Raw genomic sequence first — 26546 nt, 5'->3', positions numbered from 1 at the left:
AAATAGTGCCCCCCCCCCCCGGGCTGGCTTTTGCACCCCGGACCGCATCCCCCCCCCCCCCCCCCCACAGTGCCCCAGCCCCTAATACAGTCCCCACCACCCACAAATCGGTCCTCCCCCGACTGTGGCAGCCCTGGACTGAGTCCGCAGCCGCCACGCCTAGTTCCCAACGGATGGGACCATACGCGACCGACGCCGTCGGGAACTCGGCTGGTCATGGGCACAGCATCGGGGGCGGGCGTCAGGCCATGTCTTGCAGCCGTCAATATGTGGCGTGACGTACTTCTAGTGTACGCCACTTTGGAGGGGGCGGAGTATCGCGAAAGTGGTGCCACCCCCGATTTGGTCGGAATCGGGTATTCTCGGGCCGATCGGCGAACGCGATTTCAGCGTCGACGACCGGAGAATCCAGCCCCTTGCCTTCAAAAGGCCAGGGTCACAGTGTCAGAAATGGTTCTTGCCTTTGAGGTGGAAAGTCCCAGCCAGTAGCTCATTCTTTTTCGCGGGAGTAAATTAAGTGGTAAACATTAGTTTTCAAAATAAAAAGGTTGTTTCAGTGGTCAAAGTGTGATGTTATCTGGTCAGTTGTATGAAGGGAACGGCACGGACTGATTGGCGAACCACTTTTAAACATACCTTTTTTACCTACAGCCCAGGACATTCTGACTGAAGAAATATCCATAAGTTCGGAGCTCATCAGTTTACAAGTTGAATCGATAAATTCCCCTGACCTAACATTAATCGACTTACCTGGAATTATCAGGGTTCCCGTTGGAAACCAACCCCATGATGTCGGGAAAATGGTAAAGAAACCTGATAATGGGGCTGATGAGTCATCAATTGCATGAGAGACGAGTTGCTATACAAAAGTTAGGCTTTAATAAGCTAGAACTTAGCCCTGCGGTTGTCTACAATAAAATGGACAACCGCCGGGCGTTCCGACTATTTATACCTCGGTATGGAGGCGTGGTTAACTCAGCCTCTCGACCAATCGGAGAGCTGTCACATTACTGGTCTCAACCAATTGGTCGAGAGGCACATGACCGACCAGGGCCAATGATAAGCCGGTGTTCTGCACCAATGGCAGACAGCTATGCAAATCATATCACCACAGGGGCTCAGCATTGGACTAATTTGGGGGCTGGTAAAATAGCAGGGAGCTCTCCTTTAATGATAAGAGATTGGGTGCAGAAGTATATGAGCAGGTCCATAACTTGCTAGCATGTGAGTGCCTAGTTTTGTAAGGAAAATATTGATATCTGATATTAACTTTCGGTTTTAACCTGTAAGAAGAACGGAATGTTTAGCAAGGGAATTGTTGCTGAGTTCAGCAGAGCCAATAACAGACGTTATTTGTTAAATGGCTCCATCGAACTACATAATTCAGCAAACTGAGATTATTGACAGATTAATACAGCAGGCTGTTGCTAAAGTGCTCAACATCGCGGAGCACGTTTGAGTGCTAACTAAAATGTTAGGTCTCTGTAACTATTTCCTGTCAAATGATTTGATTGCCAGTTCTGTCACACCAAATGTCAGCACTGATTCCGGTTGATAGAACCATCAATTCACCAGACACGTGTTTCCGATATGAATCTCGGCTTTAATCGACTTACTTCAGAGCCAGCCTGTTACCTGTTGATGAACTCGTAGTGAACTCAGGCTGACTCTGGACAAGGGTCACTAGTCTGCACTAGGGGGAGGAGTCATGGGCGGAGCTAAGGGTGGAGCCCAGTACAAGTTCCTGAGTGCTCCCAGCGCTACTCCCCCTAGTGGTAGGATGGCGCTACTGCACTTACAACGACAGTGTGAATTTACATATATACATCTATATATTACATTCACCACACCGGTCAACACTGCAGTTACGGTAGTTACACGTGGGGACGTGTGGATACTTGCGTAGCCAGAGTTGTGAAAGATTTAAAAGATGGACAATGAGAATAGAGGAGTTCAGAAACACACCCTCACATGTAGGATGATTTAATTCCGTACTCAGTCTTTTAAGATTATTTATGAGACTCGCAATGAAAGATCCATTAGTACAAATATAAAGCTATTTTGTGAGTTGCTGCTCCCACCATTGTGCCTTGCTAAATGAGACAGTGGCTTACATAATCAGAACAATAGCATTTCAATCCTACCGCTACTCTCTGGGCCTGCCTTTTGCCACTCCATGCTAGTTGCCTCAATTTACGTGAATAACTTTTATCTTCCAGACCAAACGACTTATCGAAAACTATATTAAAAAAAAGGAGACTATTATTTTGGTTGTCATCCCCTGCAACACGGACATTGCAACCACTGAAGCATTGGCGATGGCACGGATGTTCGATTCTGAAGGAGAAAGAACACTGGGTAAATCAAAATAAGGTTCAGAGACACTGGGTGGAGGCAGAGGGTGAAATGTATTGGACATCGGAAATGTTTTGAGTATAAGTGTAAACCAAGAATGAGAGATACATAAGAACATAAGAACTAGGAGCAGGAGTAGGCCATCTGGCCCCTCGAGCCTGCTCCGCCATTCAATTAGATCATGGCTGATCTTTTGTGGACTCAGCTCCACTTTCCGGCTTGTCCGGGGATACGCTTGTCCCGCTTTTCAAATGCCCACATTGCTTTTGATTCCGCTGACTTACCTGGGAGTGACAGGTGAAGGCTGGATCAACAACACATGTGACAGGCTATTGAGGGATTGGATTGCATGAGGCCCTGACTTTGGGCCGGCTGAGCGACCAGTGCGTGGCTCCTGTCCCAGCATTTCAGGTAGACATGGATAAGGACAAGAGTGGCCTGCAGGTGAGGGTGCTTTATTGGGCCAATTACATCCAAATTAGACAGGAATTGGGGAGTGTGGATTGGGAGTGACTATTTGAGGGCAAATCCACATCTGACATGTGGGAGGCTTTTAACAGCCAGTTAATTGAAGTTCAGTATGAAGGATGGAAATCCTGGTTGTTGGGTTACGGGTATAGGGTGGATACCTGGGTTTGAGTAGGGTGATCATTGCTCGGCACAACATCGAGGGCCAAAGGGCCTGTTCTGTGCTGTACTGTTCTATGTTCTATGTTCCCTTCATTGTCGTTGAGTGGGCCTACTCTTTCGCTTGCTACCCTAACCCTAACCCTAACCCTAACCCCCCCCCCCCCCCCCCCACCGCACGATAAAAATAATTAGATGGGGCATTGGAGAGGAGATTCATCAGATCTATAATGCACACCCATTCCTTCAGGCACTAAACTGTTTTTTTATTCATTAATTCAAGGGATGTGGGCTTCACAGGCTAGACCAGCATGTATTGCCATCGCTAATTGCCCTTAATGTTTAATGTTCCAGGTGTTCTAACAAAACCGGACTTGGTTGACAAGGGTACGGAAGAAGACATTATTAAAATCCTTGACAATAAAGTTGTTCCCCTGAAAAAGGGTTACATGCTTGTCAAGTGCCGTGGGCAAAAGGGGCTGAACGCGAATACGACAATGAATGCTGCACTGGAGGAAGAAATCACATTTCTGAAAACCAACTCACATTTTCGGTATTATTTTCCATGAAAGGCAAACCTGACTTTCACTTACTACTGTAATCAGATCCTATTTTGCTTTCATCAATATTCTACTTGGTGTTCTCAAGGATACGGGTCTTGCTGAGATGCAACCCTCCCATGACCACAGCCATGGAGAATTTTACTCCAGTAATTATTCCTCGTAACTTAAGCTTAGGCAGGAATAGAGGTTGGCCTTTAATGTTTCAGGGTTGCCTGAGTGAAAAGCTAAGAGGAAGAACTGGTAAATTTCATGAACCTTACGGAACTATTGACTATTCCATTGATATGAATGGACAATATGGCGGGTTTTGCTATTAGCTTGCAGGCCTGATCCATGGAACCCACACTCAAGGTATTTCCGAAATTGTCTGTTTTTTACCTCCCAATTTGAGCAATTAGGGGATTTTCCTTTTTTATAAGCAGAATATTTGCAAATCCCAAACACACAAGTGTGGATCATGGGGAGGCCTTGGCATAGTGGTATTGTCACTGGATTCATAATCCAGTGGCCTGCATGTGACTCCAGATCCACAGCAATGTGGTTGACTCTTAAATGCCCTCATGGGTGTGCAAACCAGCGACACCCACATCCCAGGAATGAATAAAAAAAATAATTCCCTGGAGATTGGGAAAGGGAGTGAGGTAAGGGATCAAGGAAGAAAGATTTCTCACCCAGTAAGCTCAATGGGAGACCGTGACTGGCATTAATGGGTTGACTTCAATTACTTAGGTAGCAGCAGGTGGAAAAAGGCTACTGGTTTCCTTTGGGTAGATAAAAAATATAAGGAACAATGGCAAGTTGGGTGAGGAAATACACTCTGCGGGTTAGTGGATGATAATTTATTCTGACCATTTCCTGTTTACATAACATTAATCTCAAACACACATTCTGGGGAGGAAAGGTCACCTATTCACCCTTTTAATTCTGATGAGTCTTATTATCACGACGACAACTTGTCCCAAGTGAAATGTCCCGAGGAGTGTTATCCAACCCAACATGACAGGGAAATCTAAGGAAGAAAAAGGAACAAAGAAAATCAGGGAGCAAAAGAAATGCTATTTCATTTACAAAATTATATTGATCCGTTCCTCTTTGTCTCCAAAGGCCACTGCTGGAGAATGGTTTGGCATCCTTCAACCATCTGTCTGAAAAGCTCACCAGTGAGCTCGTTCACCAAATCCTGGTTAGTCACATTTCATTCTTTATTCTGAGCCTTTCAAACCTCAGTTGATAAGAATTCAATGCTGCAGGTCCTGTGAAGACGAAGGATAGGTATGGCAAGTTTCGGGAACCTTGGATAACGAGGGATATTGTGAGCCTAATCAAAAAGAAGAAGGAAGCATTCATAAGGGCTAGAAGGCTGGGGAAAATTGAAGCCCGTGAGGAATATAAGGGAAGTAGGAAGGAACTTAAGCAAGGAGTCAGGAGGGCTAAAAGAGATCATGAAAAGTCATAGGTAAACAGGATTAAGGAAAATCTTAAGGCTTATTATCCGTGTATAAAGAGCAAGAGGGTAGCCAGGGAAAGAGTTGGCCCACTCAAGGACAGAGGAGGGAATCTGTGTGGAGCCAGAGGAAATGGCCGAGGTATTAAATGAGTACTTTACATCAGCATTCATCAAAGAGAAGGACTTGGTTGACGATGAGTCCAGGGAAGGGTGCGTAGTCTGTGTCCTGTCGATATCAAAAATGACGAGGTGTTGGGCTTCTTGAAAAACATTAAGGTAGATAAGTCCCCAGGGCCTGATGGGATCTACCCCAGAATACTGGGGGGGAGGCAAGGGAGGAAATTGCTGGGACCTTGACAGAAATCTTTGCATCCTAATTGGCGACAGGTGAGGTCCCAGAGGACTGGACAATAGCCAATGTTGTTCCTTTGTTTAAGAAGGATAGCAAGGATGATCCAGGAAAATACAGGCCGGTGAGCCTTACTTCAGTGGTAGGGAAATTATTGGATAGAATTCTTTTGGACAGAATTTACTCTCATTTGAAACAAATGGACTTATTAGTGAGAGGCAGCACGGTTTTGTGAAGGGGAGGTCGTGTCTCACTAACTTGGTTGAGTTTTTTGAGGAAGTGACGAAGATGATTGATGATGGAAGGGCAGTGAATGTTATCTACATGGGCCTCAGTACAGCCTTTGACAAGGTCCCTCATGGCAGACTGGTACAGAAGGAGAAATCACAAGGGATCAGAAGTGAACTGGCAAGGTGGATACACAATTGGCTCGGTCATAGAAGACAGAGAGTAGCAATGGAAGGGTGTTTTTCTGAATGGAAGGCTGTGACTACTAGTGTTCCGCAGGGATCAGTGCTGGAACCTTTGCTGTTTGTAGTACACTTAAATGATTTGGAGGAAAATGTAACTGGTCTGATTAGTAAGTTTGGAAATGACACAAAGGTTGGTGGAGTTGTGGATAGTGATGAGGACTGTCAGAGGATTCAGCAGGATACAAAGAACAAAGAACAATACAGCACAGGAACAGGACCTTCAGCCCTCCAAGCCTGTACCGGTCATGATACCAAACTTTGGCCAAAACCCTCGGCACTTCCTTGTGCCATATCCCTCTATATCCATCCTATTCGTGTATTTGTCCAGATACCTTTTGAATACCGTTAATGATCTGCTTCCACAACCTCCCCTGGCAATGCGTTCCAGGTACTCACCACCCTCTTCGTAAAAAACCTGCCTCGCACATCTCCTCTAAACTTTGCCCCATGGACCTTAAACCTATGCCCCCTGGTGACTGACCCCTCCACCCTTGGAAAGAGTGGCTGCCCATCCACTCTATCCATGCCCCTCATAATCTTGTAGACCTCTATCAGGTCGCCCCTCAACCTCCGTCTTTCTAATGAAAACAGTCCGAGTCTATTCAGCCTCCCCACATAGCTAACACCCACCAGACCAGGCAACATCGTGGTAAAGCTCTTCTGCACCCTCTCCAAAGCCTCCACACACTTCTGGTAGTGTGGCGACCAGAATTGTGCACAATATTCCAAGTGCAGCCTTACCGAGGTTCTATACAACTGTAACATGACTTGCTAGTTTTTATTCTCGATGCCCCATCCAATGAAGGCAAGCGTTCCGTATGCTTTCTTGACTACCTTGTCCACTTGTGTTGCCACCTTTAAAGATCTGTGGACATGCACACACAGATCTCTCTGGCATTCTATATTCCTGAGAGTTTTACCATTTAGGTATATTTCCCCTCGATGTTAGACTTGCCAAAATGCATTACCTAGACCTACCAAAATGCATATAGATCAGTTGGAGACTTGGGCGAAGAAATGGCAGATGGAGTTTAATCTGGACAAATGTGAGGTAATGCATTTTGGAAGGTCCAATACAGGTGGGAATTATACAGTAAATAGCCTTTGGAGCTTTGACAGGTAGAGAGATCTGGGTGTACAGGTCCACAGAACACTGAAAGTGGCAAAGCATGTGGATAAGGTGGTCAAGAAGGCATACGGCATGCTGGCCTTCATCGGTCAAGGCATTGAATATAAAAATTGACAAGTCATGTTGCAGCTGTACAGAACCTTAGTTAGGCCATAATTGGAATATTGCATACAATTCTGGTCACCACACTACCACAAAGATGTGAAGGCTTTGGAGAGAGTGCAGAGGAGGTTTACCAGGATATTGCCTGGTCTGGAGGGTATTAGTTATGAGGAGAGGTTGGATAAACTCGGTCTGTTCTCATTGGAACGATGAGGGGCATGGACAGAGTTAATAGTCAGACGCTTTTCCCAGATGGGAAAAGTCAATTACTGGGGGCATCGGTTTCAGGTGCGATGGGCAAAGTTTAGAGGAGATGTGCGAGAGAAGTTTTTTACACAGAGGGTGGTGAATGCCTGGAACACGCTGACGGGGGAGATGGTGGAAACAGGTGTGATAGCGACGTTTAGGAGACACCTTGACGAATATATGAATAGGATGGGAGAAGAGGATACGGACCCCAGACGTGCAGAAGGTTTTAGTTTAGAAAGGCAGCATGATCGACGGAGGTTTGGAGGGCCGAAGGGTCTATTCCTGTGCTGTACTCTTCTCTGTTCTTTGTAATTTGCATGGTGAAGACCTTCCACTGGATAAAATAGGGTGCGACCATACATGATACAGATTTTTTATTGAGGATTGAGATATGGTCATGAGTCGAGGTTGCCATTTGATTACAGTTAGATGTTGTCCCATGTTGAAGATGGTTCGTGCAATGGCATAAATAACAAAAGAGCTGTTTCCTCTGGTGGGGGAATCCAGAAGCAAGCGATTATGTCTTAAAGATAAAGCTAAGCCCTTACATCAGTGGCCCTAAAAAGCTGCGGGACAACCAGAACAGCATACTCGCTGCTCAAGAAGCTGTTGAGGCTGGGAGAATTAAAATGTTTCTGGCTGAGGACAGAAGATTTATATTCTGTGCGGGTGCCAAGGGACATGGGATAAACGGCAGGTAAAAACCAGCGATCTGTTTTTGAAGTACTACAGGAAAGGTACACGCCCTTCAGGAATGGAGGGAGAGGGTAAGCACAGTTGGTACATCGCTATGAATTTGGTCGACTACGTGAAAAGGTCTGAGGTGTCATTTTCAGTGACTCTATTGCAAGTATGTCCATGTACAGTGTCTTTCAAATTTATTTTTGCTTTGCAAAGAATTGGCTGCCAAACATGCAGGAAAGTCTTCGAGAGAAAATTATTGAAGTCCAAAATAAGTTGGATGAACTGGGTGACGATATTCCGGAGGACATTCAGGCGAGAAAGCTCTTCCTGAACAACGTAAGTTAAGATTATGCTGTACTGTTCTCTGTTCTAAGACGATATTCCGGAGGACGTTCAGGCGAGAAAGCTCTTCCTGAACAATGTAAGTTAAGACTGTGCTGTACTATTCTCTGTTCTAAGACGATATTCCAGCGGACATTCAGGCGAGAAAGCTCTTCCTGAACAACGTAAGTTAAGGACTTTGGGTGGCCAATAGAGACAAGGCCCCGATTTTAGTGCATCATGCCCAGTGGAAATCTGATGGGGAGAACGGGAAGGGGGTTGAAAGTACAAAAGTACGAAGTTGCTTCCTCCCTCTGATACTGCTGTCTTCCTGCTGTGTCTCAATGTTGATGGGACAGCTGCCCCACGTTGGCAGAACATTATTTAAACATGGCAAAAATTATACAAAAGATACCTGGTCTGCAGGGAGTCGGTCAGCTCAGTTGACTGGATAGAATCAGAGAATTACAGTGCAGAAAGAGGCCATTCAGCCCATCGAGGCTGCACTGGCCCTTGGCAAGATCACCCTACCTAAGCCCATACCTCCACCCTATCCCCGTAATCCAGTAACCCCGCCTAACCTTTTTTTGGACGGCCAATTTAGCACGGCCAGTCCACCTAACGTGCACGTCTTTGGTCTGTGGGAGGAAACCGGAGCACTCGGAGGAAACCCCCGCAGACACGGGGAGAACGCACAGACAGTGACCCAAGCCGGGAACCGAACCCGGCACCCTGGAGCTGTGAAGCAAATGTGCTAACCACTGGGCTACCGTGGATGCCTGGTTTGTGATGTGGAGCAATGCCAGCAGCTCAAGTTCTGTTCCCGTACCGGGTGAAGTTATTCATGACCAAGGTCTTACCAACCTTGCCCCTCAACTGAGGTGTGGTGGCATCTATAATGACAAGAGCAGCAAATACATTGGAACCCCTGGAGGTTCTCCTCCAAGTCACTCTCCATCCTGACTTGGAAATATATCTCCGTTTCTTCACTGTCACGGAGTCAAAATCCTGGAACTTCCTCCCGAACAGCCCAATGGGTGTATCTGCACTTCAAGGACTTCAGCGTTTAAAGAGGGATCACCATCTTCTCAAGTGATGGGCAATAAATGCTGGCTTGGCCAGTGCCACCAACACCCCGTGAATGAATTTTTAAAAAGGAACCTTTTCTGTCCTGTCACCTACATTTTGATAACAAATAAAATAGTGTTGAAAGACTTTTTTGATTTAATGCCCCGAAGATATTTGTTACCAGAGTCCGGGAAATTAATCTTCAAGTTCTGGAGACTCCTGGGGAGCAAGCAAACAGTGATCAACAGTGGCACATGGCTTACATGTGGAGTCACAAGGAGCACTTTACCGGTCCGATGGTTTAGGCCAATGTCGACTTGTTCCTCTTGATTAGCTCTTTCTGGTTTGGGTCAGGTATTGTAAAACAGGAGTTGTTAGCAGGTCCAAGCACCTGTTTTAAAGGCATGGTTAGTATACCTCTGCCAAGGTGCTATAAGTTAGATCTTCCCAGTTTGCGATGCCCATCTTAATATGCGACGGTAAAATGAAACTACCATTTGTTCATTTCAGAAAATTCTAACTTATTGTGACGAGATCACTAATTTAGTGATGGGCGATTACGGGAAAGACTACGACAATGATAAGAAGCTGTGTGACTTTTCTCGGAAGGTCTTTTCAGAGTGGTTCAACAAGCTGGAGTTAGAGAAAGTAAAACGTAAGTATTACTAATTTTGTTCTCTTTCTTACTTATTTCATTGTTAAATATATTTTCAGTTTGTTCTTTCGAGGGAAGTATTCTCGATCACGAACTTGCTTTCGGTTTCTCCTTATGGAATAATCGGTAAAGTTGTAATGGTTCGATTCCCGTTGCCAGTGGGTTGGGGGGGGCGGGAAGGGGGGACAGTGTCAAGGCGAGAATGCCGGGGGGGGGAAATGTCAAACTGTGGGGATTATGTTATTTTGTTGAATGATTATTCGTTCATGGTTATGTATGTTCTGGTTTGAATTTTAAAAAATATATATTTAAAATGGTGCCATTCCCAAACTGTGTTGAGATGCCTGTTCTCAGCATGGCAAGTAGCATTGTGGTTAGCACTGTCACTTCACGGCTCCAGGGTCCCAGGTTCGATTCCTGACCTGGGTCACTGCCTAGGCAGAGTCTGTGTGTTCCCTCCGTGTTTGACAAAGGGTCATCTGGACTTGAAACGTTAGCTCTTCTGAGATTTCCCCGCATTTTCTCTTTTGCTACCCGTGGCTGCATGGGTTTCCTCCGGGTGCTCCAGTTTCCTCCCACAGTCCAAAGATGTGTAGGGGAGGTGGATTGGCCATGATCAATTGCCCCTAGTGTCCAAAAAGGTTAGGTGGGTTTACTGGTTATGGAGATAGGGTGGAGATGTGGACTTAAGTAGGGCACTCTTTCCAAGAGCCGGTGCAGAGGCGATGGGCCGAATGGTCTCCTTCTGCACTGTAAATTCTATGATTCTATGAACTGGCCACTGCTTCTCCAGGGAAGTGTTGGGATTTTATTTTGCTATCTTTTTTCGGTTAAGCAGAGGTAAGATCAGGCAAAGCATTGAATGTCTCTTGTGATTAGTTTTATTAACCTTAAAGTTCAACAAGTTTTAAAGATAGAAATTAATTTAACCTCAATATCAAGGACAGTATGAAATTCAAAGACCAATTCTTCTAACTAGGTAGACTGAATGATCAATAATCCATTTATAAATGGCATATAGTTGTGGTTCGGTAATCTGGGTGGTTTTCTTGACCATTTCAGAGGGGAGTTAAGAGTCAACCACATTGCTAAGGCTCTATCTAGTCAGATAAAGGTGACAGATTCCCATCGTGAAAGGGCGTTCGTGAACCAGATGGCTTTTTACAACAATCCAGTCCTTGCATGGTCTCATTACTGAGGCAAGCCTTTTATTCGAGATGTGTTAATTTAATTGATTGGTCATTTATTATTCGTGCTTGTTTTCAGTTAACGATGAAGCTCTCTCGAAGGTCAGGTACCACGACAAACATTCACAAGGCAGAGAGTTGCCCGGATTCACAAAGTACCGAATATTCGAGTCTGTCATTCGAGAACAGATTCAAAAGTTACAGCTGCCCGCACTCCAAGTGATGAAAGAAGTTGGAGGTAAAGTAAACAAGACATGTCCCGCGCTGAATTTGCAAAGACATCAATAGTTTTTTGCGGCTGATATCGGTCGGTGACAGTTTTCATGAAAGCGTGAACTAAAATTGATGCCACTGGAAACCACGCGCATTAAAAATGATTTTGAAATTCCACAATGATTTGTAATCATCAAGTGCTTTTAATCTTTTAATCTGCCCACATCCCTTGAACAAATTTATCAGAAAGCTATATTCCATTCTACTGATGAGTTCTACCGCGAGACTTTATCTTTTATTGTATCTTTTGTTTCCCTTTCAGTTCCAGCCGCAAAGTTGCTTTGCATTGATTTGAGCTGGGAACTCAATGGGCGGAATTCTCCGACCCCCCGCAGGGTCGGGGAATCGCCCAGGGCCAGCGTAAATCCGGCCCCCGCCGTGGCCGGAATTCTCCGCCACCTGGTAATCGGCGGGAGCGGGAATCACGCCACGCCGATCGGAGTGCGCCCTGCGCTCATCGGCGGGCCCCCTGCGGCGATTCTCTGGCCCCGATGGGCCGAAGTCCCGCCGCTGTCAGGCTTCTCCCGCCGACGTGACCACCTCTGTGCCGGCGGATTGGCGGTGCGAGCGGGCCCCCGGGGTCCTGTGTGGGGGTGGGGCAATCGGACCCCGGGGGGTGCCCCCACGGTGGCCTGGCCCGCGATGGGGGCCCACCGATCGGCGGGCCGGCCCGTGCCGTGGGGGCACTCTTTTTCTTCCGCCGCCGTCACGGCCTCCACCATGGCGGAGGCGGAAGAGACCCCCCTCCATCGCGCATGCGCCGGTGGTGACGTCAGTGGCCGCTGACGCTTCGGCACATGCGCGGACTCACGCCGACCGGCGAAGGCCTTTCGGCCAGCCCCGACGCCGGGTGGCGTAGCGCCAAAGGCCGTTGGCGCCAGTTTTGGCACCAGTTGGCGGAGCGGGAGCCACTCTGGCGCGGGCCTAGCCCCTAAAGGTGCGGAGAATTCTTCACCTTTGAGGAGGCCCGACGCCGGAGTGATTGGCGCCACTCTGCTACGCCAGGACCCCCCGCCCCGCCGGCTAGGGGAGGATTTCGCCCCATAGTCATGAACCTAAGCCTCTTGACCCCAATTTCCAAGTCTGGCGCACCAGACTCCAGAGCCCCTTCCCTTGACCCTCAATCCCTGAACCCCTTCCTGACTTCCAACGCCCCAACTCCCAAGTCCCTCCTCTAACTCCCAATTCCTGAACCCCTCCCCATCTCCCTCCTCCCGAGTCACAGTCCCAATCAACTCCCAAGACCTGCAAACTCCTGAGACTCCTCCAATTCCCAAGTCCCACAACGCTCAAGCCCCCGCCGATTCTCAAGTACCCCATGCCCCAATCCCTCACCAACCTTCCTCCTCCTCTTCCCCCCCACCCTCTACCACACCTCCAATCACTTTTCTCCAAACTCTCCAGCCCTCAGCCGGCTCCCGGGTTCCCTCTGACTTGCGATCGTCTGTTATGTCTGCTGCATTGGTAAATTTGAAGCATAACGTTCACACCAACACCAAGAGCATCCATACCTCGCATTTTGAGAAACTATCCAGCCAAAATGTGTCACTCAACCAATATCACTAAAAGGAAAACAGAGCTTCTGGTCACCAATTGTTACAGCTCGTGGGATCTTGCTGTGCAGCAGTTGTTGACATGCCCACAGCATCTAACCTCCAGACAAATACTGTTCATTTATTTGGGGTCTCTAAGGTCTATGGAAAGTGTAGTAGAAGTGCAAATCCTGCTTTACTTTAGATAAAATTTCTCACTTTCTCGAACCATTCCAAGTCTATCAGTAATGCCGATTGGAAAATTGGCAACGTCCAGCACATAATTTTCATTCATAATTCTTGTCACATTTTTATTAATGTTCCCAAAATGTGCAGTTCCCAATTCACCGGAAAAGTTATGCTATACCGTGTTTTATAACAATCAGTGTAATTCAGCCAATTCTTATGTTCTTTCCACAGATAAAGTCCAGCAAGTGTTTAGTGCAATGGCATGCGAACATTTTAATACTTTGCCCAATTTAATGCAAGCGAGCAAGGTATGTTTTTTCAAAATGAATTGTTACGGGATGTGGCCTTCTCTGGCTAGGCCAGCATTTGTTGTCCGTCCCAAATAATCTTTGGTTACCCTTAATAATGGTGGTGGTGAGCTGCCTTCTTGAACCACTGCTGTCTGTGTGGTGTAGGTACACCCACAGTGCTGTTAGAGAGTGAGTTCCAGGATTTTGACCCAGCGACAGTGAAGGAACGGTGATACATTTCCAAGTCAGGATGGTGAGTGACTTGGAGGGGAACATCCAAGTGGTGGTGCGCCCATGTATCCGCTGCCCTCGTCCTTCTAGATGGAGAAGGTAAGGAAGTGTTGGTGCAACAATACAAGGCATTGGTGAGAACACACTTGGAGTATTGTGCACAGTTTTAACCCCCTTATTTGAGGAAAGATGCAGTGGCATTGGGGGCAGTTCAGAGGAGGTTCACAAGGTTAATTCCAGAGATGAGGGGTATGTCATATGATTGTCATATGGCATGGCGTGATTCCCGCTCCCGCCGATTCCCGGGTGGCGGAGAATTCCGGCCACGGCGGGGGCGGGATTTACGCCGGCCCCGGGCGATTCCTCCGACCCTGCGGGGGGTCGGAGAATTCCGCTCATTGAGTTCCCAGTTCATTAGAGAGTAAACCATTTAGGCTTATACTCTCTAAAGTTTAGAAGAATGAGGGGAGATCAAATTGACATATACAAGATGATAAAAGGTATGGATAAAGTAAACATGGAGCGGATTCATAGGATAAGAAGTGTCAAATTTACAACAGCTGAGGAGAAACTATTTTTCCCAAAGGGTTGTGAATCTGTGAAATTCGCTACCCCAGAGTGCGGTGGATGCTGGGACAGTGAGTAAATCTAACAAGGAGTTAGACAGAGTTTTAATTGGTAATGGGTTGAAGGGTTATGGAGAATGGGCAGGATGGTGGAGTTAAGGCCAGGATGAGATCAGCCATGGTGAGCAGACTCGGTGGGCCAAATGTTTTAATTCTGCTCTTATATCTTATGAGCTTATAATAGTGGCCGTGGGTTTGGAAGGTGCTGCCTCAGGAGCCTTGGTGAGTTCCTGCAGTGCATCTTGTAGATGGTGCACACGGTTGCTACTGGTCATCAGAGTTGGAGGGAGTGAATGCTTGTGGAAGGGGAAGCAATCAACCTTTGCCCTGGATGTTGTTGAGCCTATTGAATGTTGGTGGAGCTGCACTCATCCAGACAAGTGGGTAGGCCTCATCCGGCGCCGATTCGTACTGGTCTCCACAAGCGGGGGATAGGCGTGATGACCACTTTAGGAGCCTCGGAGACCATTGGAGCCCCCAGGTGGGACAGGGAAGGGCAGTGCCCTGGCACTCCCTCTGGCACTCAAGCATCCTGGCAGTACCAACTAAGCACCCTGCCAGAGTGTCAGGGGCATTGCCTGGGTGCCAGGCTGGCAATGCCAGACTGCCAGGTTGGCACTGTCAAGGATCAGGGCCTGTGGGGCGGCCATGTTCATGAAAGAGGGATATTACAAGTTGGAGGGCATGAAGGTTGGGGGGTGGGGGGGGGGGGGGGTCCTGAAAGATGGGGTGGAAAGGGGGGAATGAAAGGGAAGGCCCTAAAGGGGTGGGGGCCCTCAGCGACCCCATGGCAGAGTGTTCCCCCTTGTAGGGGGTGGGGGATGGGTTCCTGTGGTCTGCTAGAGTTGCGTTAGTGATGAGTAGGATGTGTGGGGAACCCTCAAGCTCACTTAGATATCAGGGCACCCTTCAAAAATGGTGCCCCGATCTCTGTGGAGCCGGCCTGGCCAACGGGTTAGCGACCCACTGCTGAAAAACGCCATTTTGATCGGCAGACATGATCTCTGTATCCTCCTTTCAGGACCCCCTTGCTTTATTGACTCCCCCTTCATCCCCCCAACCTTTCTGAAGCTACAGGAAACCCCCCCCCCTTCCTCCCCCATACCCCCATGCCCAAACACTGGCAGTGCCAACTTGGCACCTTGGCACAGCCAGCCAGGCACCTGCCCCAGGGTGGCACTTCCAGGTTCCAGACTAGCAGACCCGACCACCCTCAGGTCTCCAATGCAAGACCCCCTGAGGTGCCATCACGCCTGGTCCACGTTTTGTGTAAATCAGTGCTAAACGGTGGCCTGGCCTGGTCTTGCAGGCATGGCCGTTGACTCCCGAGCTCCAGGTGAAAGGGGTGTCCGGGTATTTAAAGGAGCCTTATGGCTCACTTAAAGCTGCAGATCTGGATCACGATCAGCGATGGCAAGATCCAGATCACAAAAGGCGGAGCGAGTCGGGTGACTCGCGCAATTTGGGACTCTCACGCGATTCACCCATTACGCCAGGCGCAATGCGGTGCCCAGTCATTTTCTGGGGAGAATCATGCCCAATACCCTTCCTAAGGTGCAGTGGCTCAAATCTGACCACTGCACTCCAGGTGCCAAAGGTGGGAGCTTACTGGGAATGAAGCCAACAATTAACTTTCATTCTCAAAAGCTTTTCAAACACCTCCATCCTTTCTTCACAGGAGTTGATTGCTGAAATCCGCAGGAAACAGGAACTGGCTACAGAACAGAATTTGAGGCTGCATTTTAGCATGGAAGGTATGGTTTATGCGCCAGATGCCATGTACAGCTTCAAACTGGAAGAGTTACAATCAAGATCTCAGAATAACCGCAATACGGAGCCCAGTTCATCGTCAGGTCGTTCCAGCCACATAATGGCTGTTCACTTGCAAGTTTATTATCAGGTGGGTCTTCGAAAGCAGAGTCACGTCTTCCGAGTTACACGCTTCTGTTTTGCTGTGAGGGATTGCTACACCGAGCGAATGCCTTATTTCAGATAAGACTTAAACTGGGGCCACCTGTCCCCTCAGGTAGCCCTGTTTTGAAGTGGAGCAGGGCAGAATTCCCTGGTGTCCTGGCCAATATTTAGCTTTAAGATGGCAGATTATTAGCCATTATAACACTGTTGTTTACCGGAAATCGGAATCTTTCTTCAATCATTGATAATAATAATCACTTATTGTCACAAGTAGTCTTCAATGAAGTTACTGTAAAAAGCCCCTAGTTACTACATTCTGGCGCCTGTTCAAGGAGGCTGGTACGGGAATTGAACCGCACTGCTGGCTGTGTTCTGCATTATAAGCCAGCGATTTAGCCCACTGTGCTAAATCAGCCCCAGTGCATGATGAGCTGTGGCCCAAGACCACATTGTCCATCCTTTCGCTTCTGTGAGCCTTGCTTGGCCATTTCAGAGAACTGGGGCGAAATTCTCCCCTACCCGGCAGGGCGGGGGGTCCCGGCGTAGCGGAGTGGCGCCAACCACTCCGGCGTCAGGCTTCCTCAAAGGGGGACAAGCCCACACATTGAGGGGCTAGGCCCGCGCCGGAGCGGTTGGCACCACACCGGCTGGCGCCAAAACCGGCAACAACGGCCTTTGACGCCCACCGCCCGGCACCGGGGCTGGCCGAAAGGCCTTCGCTGGTTCGCGCATGCGCCGGTGCGTCAGCTGCCGCTGACATCACTACCAGCACATGCGCGCTGGGGGATTCTCTTCCGCCTCCGCCATGGTGGAGGCCATGGCGGCGGCGGAAGAAAAAGAGTGCCCCCACGGCACTGGCCCGCCCGCCGATCAGTGGGCCCCGATCGCGGGCCTGGCCATGGCCATCGTGGGGGCAGCCCCCGGGGTCCGATCGCCCCGCGCCCGCCCCCCCCCAGGACCCGGGGGGCCTGCTCGCGCAGCCGATCCCGCCGGCACAGATGTGGTTCAAACCACGGTGGCGGGAGAGGCCTCTCAGTGGCAGGACTTTGGCCTATCCAGGCCGGAGAATAACGGCAGCACAGGAACCCGTAGCCTCCCGCCGGCCCCCGCCATTCTCCGAGGCGGGCGGCGGAATTCGCGGCACGCCGACATTTTGCGGGTGGGAGAATTCTGGACATGGCGGGGGCGGGATTTACGGCTGCCCCGGGCGATTCACCGACCCTGCTGGGGGTCAGAGAATTTCGCCCCTAGTTTGCAGTCACATGTAGACCAGACCAAGCATGCAGGGCAGTTTTCCTTCCCTCAAGGACATTCGTGAACCAGATTTGGATGTGGATTAGATTTATTGTCATGTGTATTGAGGTACAGTGAAAAGTATTGTTCTGCGTACAGTCCAGAGAGATCACACCATGCATGAAAACAAACATAGGACACACATAAATACACAATGTAAATACATAGACACAGGCATTGGGTGAAGCATATGGAGTTTAGTACTACTCAGTAGAGAAGATGTGTGAAGCGATCAGCTCAGTCTGTTAAGAGGGTCGTTGAGGAGTCTGATAACAGCGGGGAAGAAATTGTTTCTGAAACCGTTAGCCCATGTTCTCAGATTTTTCAATCTACGGTCCGATGGAAGGGGTTGGAAGAGAGAATAACCCGGATGGGAGGGGTCTTTGATTATGCTGCCCGTTTTCCCAAGGCAGCGGGAGGTGCAGATAGAGTCAATGGATGGGAGGCGCGTGATGGACTGGGATGTGTTCATGACTCTCTGAAGTTTCTTACGGTCTTGGGCCGAGCAGTTGCCATACCAGGCAGTGATGCAGAGAGATTGGATGCTCTCTTTGGGAAGCACGGTAGCATAGTGGTTGGCACAATTGCTTCACAGCTCCAGGGTCCCAGGATCGATTGGGTCACTGTCTGTGCGGAGTCAGCACGCTCTCCCTGTGTGTGCGTGGGTTTCCTCCGGGTGCTCCGGTTTCCTCCCACAGTCTAAAGATGTGCAGGTTAGGTGGATTGGCCATTCTAAATTGCCCTTAGTGCCCAAAATTGCCCTTAGTGTTGGGTGGGGTTACTGGGTTATGGGGATAGGGTGGTGGTGTGGGCTTGGATAGGGTTCTCTTTCCAAGAGCCGGTGCAGACTCGATGGGCCGAATGGCCTCCTTCTGCACTGTAAATTCTATGGTGCATCTGTAAATATTGGTACGAGTCAGTGTGGACATGCCAAATTCCCTCAGTATCTTGAGGACGTATAGGCACTGTTGTGCTTTCTTGGTCGTCATGTCAACGTGGGTGGACCAGGACAGATTGTTGGTGATGTGCCCACCTAGGAATTTAAAGCTGTCAACCATCTCCACCTCAGCCCCATTGATGCAGATGGGTCTTTGTGGCAATCCAGTCATTTAATTGCCACTTTTATTGATCTTAGCTTTTTATTCCAAATTCATTTAATTGATTGAATTTAGATTCCCCAGCTGCAATGGTGGGATTTGACCTCACATCGTGGATCATTCCCCCATACTCCAGCCCAAGTGCCATCATAGAATCACTATGCTGCGTTTCCTGCATAATAACAGCGACTGTATTTTATTGGCGATGGGATGTTTGGTTGTCATGAAAGCCATCTTTCTATTTCTTTAACTCCTTCTCCTCAACAGGAAACCATTTTTGTTTAAACATGTTTTTATTTCCTTAAATTACGTAGATTGCGATCGATCGATTGATTCAGATGATTCCCATGGTGACAAGATATCATCTTCTGAAAGAATTTGCAAACCAGGTCAAATTCAAGATGGCTCAAACTTTTATGAATGAAGAGGATGCTGACGGTCTCCTGGCTGAGAATTCCGAAATAGCAAAGAAACGCAGACGATTCACTGATTCCCTGAACCAATTGAACAAAGCCAAGGCTATTCTGATGTCTTATGAAATCAACAAAGTGTAGTGACACAGCGTGCTTTGACAAATCCTTTTTCTTAACAGCTTTGCTCGGTGCTCTCTCTTTTACATTCTCACTGCATTCCATTTCTATCAGCCCCTTCCAAACACAGCAGAGCGGCACTAAACGGAAAGAGGTTTTGTACAGAAGTGGAACATTGAGATAAGGCTCTGGAGCTTCTTATGATACTCAGGGCAACCTTTTCTGGTGGGACTCTCTGATGTCACTTCAGCTAAATTCACCTGAGGAAGGAGCAGTTCTCCGAAAGCTAGTGATTCGAAACACATCCTGTTGGACTTTAACCTGGTGTAAGACTTCTTAACTGGTTAAAAAACACTGTGTTAAAAGGCAGCCCTGCTACAGGACTGGCCATGTCCGTTGGTATAAGCAATCACAATTGTGAGTTTACGTCATTTGTATTCATCACCAGGCCTTTCTTGATACTCCTTAAAATAAAGCTGTTTTTCGATGCATGGGGAGGCCATTAGCATGTTTTTTCATCTTTTGAATATAACAAAGAGAATATACTGAGAAACACACCAACACAATCAGAAAATAGCGTTTGATGGCATGTTCTCCAGCCATTTTGCTTATTTAATATTGGGTTACTCAATTGATATTGCATATTTGTTATGTCAAATTGCAACAGGTCACTGCTATTAACTGTATCAGGGAACTTTTAGAACAATTAAAACAAGTAATGATGATATGTTCTTAACTGGTGATAATTGTGCTGTTCAGGAGAAGTTTTATGTTCAGTGGTCATGTAGATGAGTTTGAAACTTGAGAAAGTGTGAAAGTTGAGAAACTGAGCAGCACAGTAGCACAAGTGGATAGCACTGTGGGTTCACAGCACCAGGGTCCCAGGTTCGATTCCCCGCTGGATCACTGTCTGTGTGGGTTTTCTCCGGGTGCTCTGGTTTCCTCCCACAGTCCAAAGACGTGCAGGTTAGGTGGATTGGCCATGATAAGTTGCCATGAGTACCCAAAAAAGGTTAGGAAGGGTTGTTGGGTTGCAGGGATGGTGTGGAAGTGAGGGCCTGAGTGGGTCGATGCAGACTCGATGGGTTGAATGGCCTCCTGCGACACTTTGTGTTCTGTGTTCATAGTTTTCGCCATAATCTTTGCCCCAAATAATGGCACCATACCCAGTGTCAAAGCTCCAGCATCAAGCCTTCCGTAAGAAAGATTAGATTTACAATTACCGTCCAGGAATTGTAATGCAATGCAGAAACCACTTGTACTATTTTACAATGGTAGCATTGGTAATGATGTGGTTTTGGATTTGCTCCACACTAACTAAGCTCCTGTGTATTCCTGTGCAGAAGGAGGCCATTGAGTCTGCACCCACTCTCTGACAGAACATCCTACCCACACTCTATCCTCCACCTGATCTCCGTAATCCCACCTCACCGTTGGACACTAAGGGACAATTTAACATGGCCAATCCCCCTAACCTGCACGTCTTTGGACTGTGGGAGGAAACCTCAGAGCACCTGGAGGAAACCCATACAGGCAGTCACCCAAGGCTGGAATCGAACCTGGGTCCCTGGAGCTGTGAGGCAGCAGTGCTAACCACTGTGCCACCCCGTTAACATGTTATCTAGTTATTGTCATATATCTACAGTACAATGGTGAATACATTTCAATACATCTTTGGCTGTAAAGTGCTTTGGGTCATTCTGAAATCATGAAAGGTGTTACCCATCGATTAGGTTTGGGTCATCGTTACGGATGCCAATTTCCAAGACCAGAAACAGACAGAGTGGAAGGACAGGACTTGGGTTCTTCCAGCAAGTGTGTCAAGCTTCCTTTCTGTTAGTGCTTTTTGGAATTGGATGTTAGCGCGATGGGCAAATTTTGCAATGGAGGAGCTCATAATAAATATGTTAAGAAGTCTTAAAACACCAGGTTAAAGTCCAAGAGGTTTTTTTCGAATCACTAGCTTTCGAAGCACAGCTCCTTCCTCAGGTGAATAAATATATCAAATGGGCATTAGTTGGATCTAACAAAATTGGATAAACTTACATCAATAGATGAAAACTTGAGCAACTTCATGTATGCTATAATGGGCAGCACGGTAGAACAGTGGTTAGCACAGTTGCTTCAAAGCTCCAGGGTTCCAGGTTCGATTCCCGGCTTGGGTGACTGTTTGTGTGGTGTCTGCACGTTTTCTCTGTGTCTGCGTGCGTTTCCTCCAGGTGCTCCGGTTTCCTCCCACAGGCCAAAGACAGATTAGGTGGATTGCCCCTAGTGTCTAAAAAAGGTTCGGAGAGGTTATTGGGTTATGGGGATAGGGTGCAGGTGTGGGCTTAAAGTAGGTTGCTCTTTCCAAGGGCCGGTGCAGACTCAATGAGCCAAATGGCCTCCTCCTTCTGTATTGTAAATTCTATGATTCTATGAATTGCAATTAAATAAATGGTTACAGTAAATCTTGTTTCTATTTCCACGTCGTATGCTTCATGAATTATTTCAAGTTACTGCATTCTGGATCATAAGAGTTAACTCCCACATTAAAAGCAATACACCTACAGGTGCGGATTACCCATCAATTGCGTTAGGGTCATCATTAACAGCATCACTTTCTCACAAGTCCAGAAATAGACAGGGTGAAAGGACAGGGAGTGGTTACAAGGATAAGGTTCTAAACTTTGTTTTGGTGACATCCCAAAAATAATTGAAGGTTTTAAAAGTTAATGGAAACACACTCAAGGCTGAAGAAAGAAGGAGCAATTAGGGCCGGAATTCTCTGAAAATGCGGCCAAATGTTGATGCCGGGGGGCTGGTTTAGCACAGGACTAAAGAGCTGGCTTTGAAAGCAGACCAAGGCAGGCCAGCAGCACGGTTCAATTCCCAACCTCCCCGAACAGGCGCCGGAATGTGGGGACTAGGGGCTTTTCACAGTAACTTCATTTGAAGCCTACTTGTGACAATAAGCAATTTTCATTTCATTTCATTTTGATTTCACGCCGGCGTAAACAGCGGAGTGTTTCACGCCGTGTCAACGGGCCTCTTGGCCCAGCGATTCTGTGGCCCACAGGGGGCCTGGAGTGCTCCGCGCTGCTCCAGCTGCTGTACGCGGCCCTGCACTGTTTGCCACAGGTCTGCACATGCATGCAGCGGCCGTCTGAGGGACCCCGCATGCGTGCTGGCGCTGCGCAACATGGGGGAACCACACAGTGGGCCGGCGTGGAAGGAGTTGGGACCCCCCCCCCCCCGGATCACGCAAGCCCACCAATCGGACCATCAGACTTCTGTTCCCAGGAGGAAAAAGCAGTGAAGCTTGGAAAATGACAGGTACTGGTCTCCAGCTCAGACAAGTACCAGTCATTTTCAGGTTTTAGTGGGCTGGATATTCCGCCACCCGCTGCCAGTACTAGGGTTACCAATGTGGCAGAGAGTCCAATGTCAGGCAAAGACAGTTTGCTCACTTCCACTTTTTCTCTCCAGAAAGCACTTGACTGTCCCTGATGTGGTCCAGGAGCTGTCAATCACAGCTTCTTACTTGAAATCCAGTCCAGTGTGAAGGGAAATGAATTAAACAATCCAGACAGCTGTGTGTGTGTGTGGAAGCTGTCAATTACAGCTGAGTAAAATAACATTTCACATTGATATGAATGAGGATCTAAACCCAGCTGGCTGTTTTTCTCTTTCCAGGAATTTACAGGTGCTGCTTCCTCTGCCTGAGCCAGTAGGCAAGTTTTAAAGCAGTTATTTTGTTGTTCACTGTCTGTGCCTGGACTGTAGGGCAGCACGGTAGCACAAGTGGATAGCACTATGGCTTCACAGCGCCAGGGTCCCAGGTTTGAAACCCCGCTGGCTCACTGTCTGTGTGGAATCTGCACGTTGTCTGCGTGGCTTTCCTCCGGGTGCTCCGGTTTCCTCCCACAAAGACATGCAGGTTAGGTGGATTGGCCATGAGAAAATTGTCCTTAGGAGGGGTTATTGGGATAGGGTAGAAATGAGGGTTTAAGTGTGTCGGTGCGGACTCAATGGGCCAAATAGTCTCCTTCTGAACTGTATGTTCTATGATCTATCTACTCTCTAGCTTTCAGGCAGGGGTCTCTGTGTTGGAGGGGTTTCAAGCAGGGGAGGGGGTGCCTCTCATAAGGGGGTGGGGTCCTCTGTTGGACTTTGGGGGCAACTGCCTGAAACAGTTACCCCCTTGACTCATCGTGAGGTCCACCTTGCCAGGGCCGCACTAGGAAATACCCCAATTCCCGGCCAGAGGACCGGAGATTCACGCAGGCTTGGAGAATCCGATGTTCAGCCCGTTAACGGGTCAATGTGACCAGTTTTTGTCCTCCCACTGGCGTGGGGCATGATCCTGTTTTTTGACCGACACTGGATTCTCTTCAGGAACTCCGCGACCGGCAACAGAGATTCCAGTCCCAAGTATCCCAAGAGGCCACACAGCTCCCCCCCGGTGGCCGAGATGTTCAATCCTGGAAATGCGCTGAATTAACTATTTTCAGCTCAGGTACAAGTATTGACCAAAGTTAAGCGAGGGAGGATGGGATGGGGCCAATCGCACTCCTGGGAGATATCGAGCCACACCCACCAGAAAACACATGGACATTGGATTATGGATGGGATTTGCTGCGGTTGTGATCCCCTCTCTGGTTTCTCGTCGACTTCTTCATTACATTTCAAACGTACTTCATTGTTTGTAACGTAATTTAGGATGTCATGTGGTCATGAAGGGAGCTATTTAAATGCAAACCTTTATTTTTTTCATTCACATTCAGACTTAAAGGAAACGATAATTCAGAAAGCAAAAATGAATTATCCTCAGGCTAAGCTCAGGCACTGAGTGAAAATCCTGTTGATTTGACAGATCAAAAAAGGCAGAGGCTTGACTGGAACAGTGTTTTTATTGAACTAACAGAGGCTCATTACAATAGAATATACACAGTTATAGCACTGTTTCACATCCACCTGTATGAAGCCCCATCGGTACGCCTGTCCAGCAAGTGTGTGACCAGAACATACCAGCCAGATCGCTGAATAAACTACTGCATTTTGAAAAAAATATTATTCTAACAAACAATACAAGAACTGCAGAACCCACATGAAAAATAAGAGTGTGTGGTCGTGTGCATGAAACCCAAGCAACAAAACCCTAATGCTACACAACTATTTTTGATGGCTATTTGTTTTGTGAACTGATGCCAGACGAGGACAAAGAACAACTAAAATTTAAACAGCATTAATCCCTTTTTGCTGTACACCTTAATGACACTATAATAAACAAGAGTCATGACAGGAAATGGCCAGAGTTTTCTTTAAAAGTCAGAATATTGGGGTGGCGGAAAGGGGGAAAATAATTGTGGCGACTAAACAGGCTAAGTACGGTGCAGAGAGAAGATAATTTTAGATGTCAGTGCTGCCAAGGGATAACCTTGCATCTATTAGAAATTTGTCCACAAATGTTTCAACGTCAAGTATTGTGGGTGGTTGGGGTTCTTGCTCATCTGTCTCACAAGCCTACATTCAGTGTAACAGACTACGGGGTGGTGATCTAATGGAGGCATTTAAGGTGATCAAAGGATATTGCTGAAAAAAAGGCATGTTTTGCCGAAGCTTTTCATCTTCAACTCAACATGACAATTCGCAAGAATGCCAACTGTGAAGAGAGTAACAATTTATACCACATGAGCTGAGAGTGATGATTGGCAGGCAGGTGGACTCTGGATTGATAGATGTTGCCATGGAGAACACACAGTCAATGGTGGCCGAATTGTCCTGATGACTGCATGTCAAAAAGCTTTGACCAAAAATGTCCCTTTATTCTTTCAGCAATAATCAAAGCTATGTACCACCAAATGACAATGATCAAAGGTAGAGAGAGAGCAACAACTTCCTCTGCTGGGCAGGTCCAAAACAAGGGAGGCATAACAGTATTAATGCCAAAGCATGTGAGGACACACTTCTTCACACAGAGCAGAGGAAATCTGGAACTGTCTTCCCACCCCCATCAAAACTTTGTAGATGCTGGGGCACAATTGATCATTTCAAATTGGAGATCCATCGATTTTTAGCAGGCAAGGATACAGGACCAAGTGGTTAGGTGAAGTTAAGATGCAGATCTGCCAGAATATAACTGAGTGGCACAACAGACACAAGGTGCTGATTGGCCTTAACGGATTCAATTTAGTTACTAGATCATTGAACACAATGGTAAAGGACAGGGATGTTGATTCCTCTTCGGCATATTATCCCCATAGGCTTCTATATGGAGGTCAACATCAGTAACTCACAAAAGACGTACTAGTTTGCTGAATATGTCCTCTATCTATTTGCTTCAGCACATGGTCAATATTTGCCGTGCTTTTCTCAACCTCTTCAGGCGACAGTTGAGAAACTTGCGCTTCTCAAATACGTCCTCCTCTTCAACCAGCAGCTCGTCCATCCGCTCCTTTCCCTGCAACAACTGCAGCATATTGCGCTGCAGCTTGCTCGCATACTCCTGCAAAAGGTAGAATCGCAGCACCATGGGGACCATGTCGGCTAGTCGGTTCGAAGCAATCTGAAAGATAAAAAAGCAGACGCACCGTCAAGCGGGCTTCTTGAGGTCTTGTAGGCCTTGTGCCAAAGGGTTACATCGGATAAAACAGTCCATTTGGCCCAAACGGGTTGATGCTCCACTCAAGCCTCCTCTCCACCTTTTTTCACCTAAAGCTATTCCCTTCACCCTCAAATGCTTGACTACTTTCCCCTTACACATATCCATACTGTTCACTTCAAGTGCTTCCTGTGGATAGAGTTCCACATTCTCACCGCTCTTTGGGTACAGAGGGGTTCTTTCGGAATTCCCTCTTGGAATTTTTTTGGTGACTATTGTATGTTGGCGATCCCTGGTCACGTGCTTCCCCACAAGACAAAACACTGTTACGAATGCAAGCCGTTAAGGTGGGAATGGTTTGAACTTGTCTCTTTTACTTTGAGGTCAAACAGAATGTCCTGGAGTGGGGTGGGGTGAAATCACACTGACATCTGTCCAGCTACAGGTGATTTAGTTGTCATGAGGGCAGAAGGCCAGGCTGAAACTCTTTCAAATCCAAGGGCCAGGTTTCCCATCTTGACACATATAAAGGGCAGCTCATATTTTTGGAAAGTTACTCCGAGACACCTGGAGAGAAAGGACAATAGCTATTGCGGCAAACAGAGGCATAGACTGTTTTTGCGTTAACCACTAAGCAGAATGTTGGTGTGAATGGATTCCATGTTTGAACAGATGGAACTCGTAGAGGTTTGGAGACCAAGGAGTGTGTCTTGATGCTGGAAGCCGGTTTCGGTTATACTCAGGAAATTGAGTTAATGAACTTTTAAAAAACTGGGACA

At 47.6% G+C, this 26546-nt stretch overlaps 2 protein-coding genes across 3 annotated transcripts in view; one reads left to right on the top strand and one right to left on the bottom strand.

Moving 5' to 3' along the window:
- The window catches only part of LOC119968659, a 115759-nt gene that overhangs the window by 11403 nt on the left and 77810 nt on the right, over window positions 1-26546 (top strand). Inside the window, exons 4-14 of the mRNA XM_038801276.1 lie at window positions 652-803; window positions 2220-2358; window positions 3337-3535; window positions 4650-4728; window positions 8192-8314; window positions 9878-10022; window positions 11289-11447; window positions 13435-13511; window positions 16029-16250; window positions 18969-19202; window positions 25552-25680. Of these exons, the coding sequence (XP_038657204.1) occupies window positions 652-803; window positions 2220-2358; window positions 3337-3535; window positions 4650-4728; window positions 8192-8314; window positions 9878-10022; window positions 11289-11447; window positions 13435-13511; window positions 16029-16250; window positions 18969-19202; window positions 25552-25680 (1658 nt within the window). The remainder of the gene's footprint in view (window positions 1-651; window positions 804-2219; window positions 2359-3336; window positions 3536-4649; window positions 4729-8191; window positions 8315-9877; window positions 10023-11288; window positions 11448-13434; window positions 13512-16028; window positions 16251-18968; window positions 19203-25551; window positions 25681-26546) is intronic.
- Window positions 24058-26546, bottom strand: part of LOC119968765 (interferon-induced GTP-binding protein Mx1-like) — a 30085-nt gene continuing 27596 nt past the window's right edge. For both annotated transcript variants that reach the window (XM_038801466.1, XM_038801467.1), the window contains exon 14: window positions 24058-25731. In XM_038801466.1, the coding sequence (XP_038657394.1) occupies window positions 25507-25731 (225 nt within the window). In that variant the 3' untranslated portion in view covers window positions 24058-25506. The remainder of the gene's footprint in view (window positions 25732-26546) is intronic.

The sequence above is a fragment of the Scyliorhinus canicula genome, chromosome 7 (genome assembly GCF_902713615.1).
Source record: "Scyliorhinus canicula chromosome 7, sScyCan1.1, whole genome shotgun sequence".
Taxonomy (NCBI): domain Eukaryota; kingdom Metazoa; phylum Chordata; class Chondrichthyes; order Carcharhiniformes; family Scyliorhinidae; genus Scyliorhinus; species Scyliorhinus canicula.
This window is presented reverse-complemented; position numbering and strand designations above follow the sequence as displayed.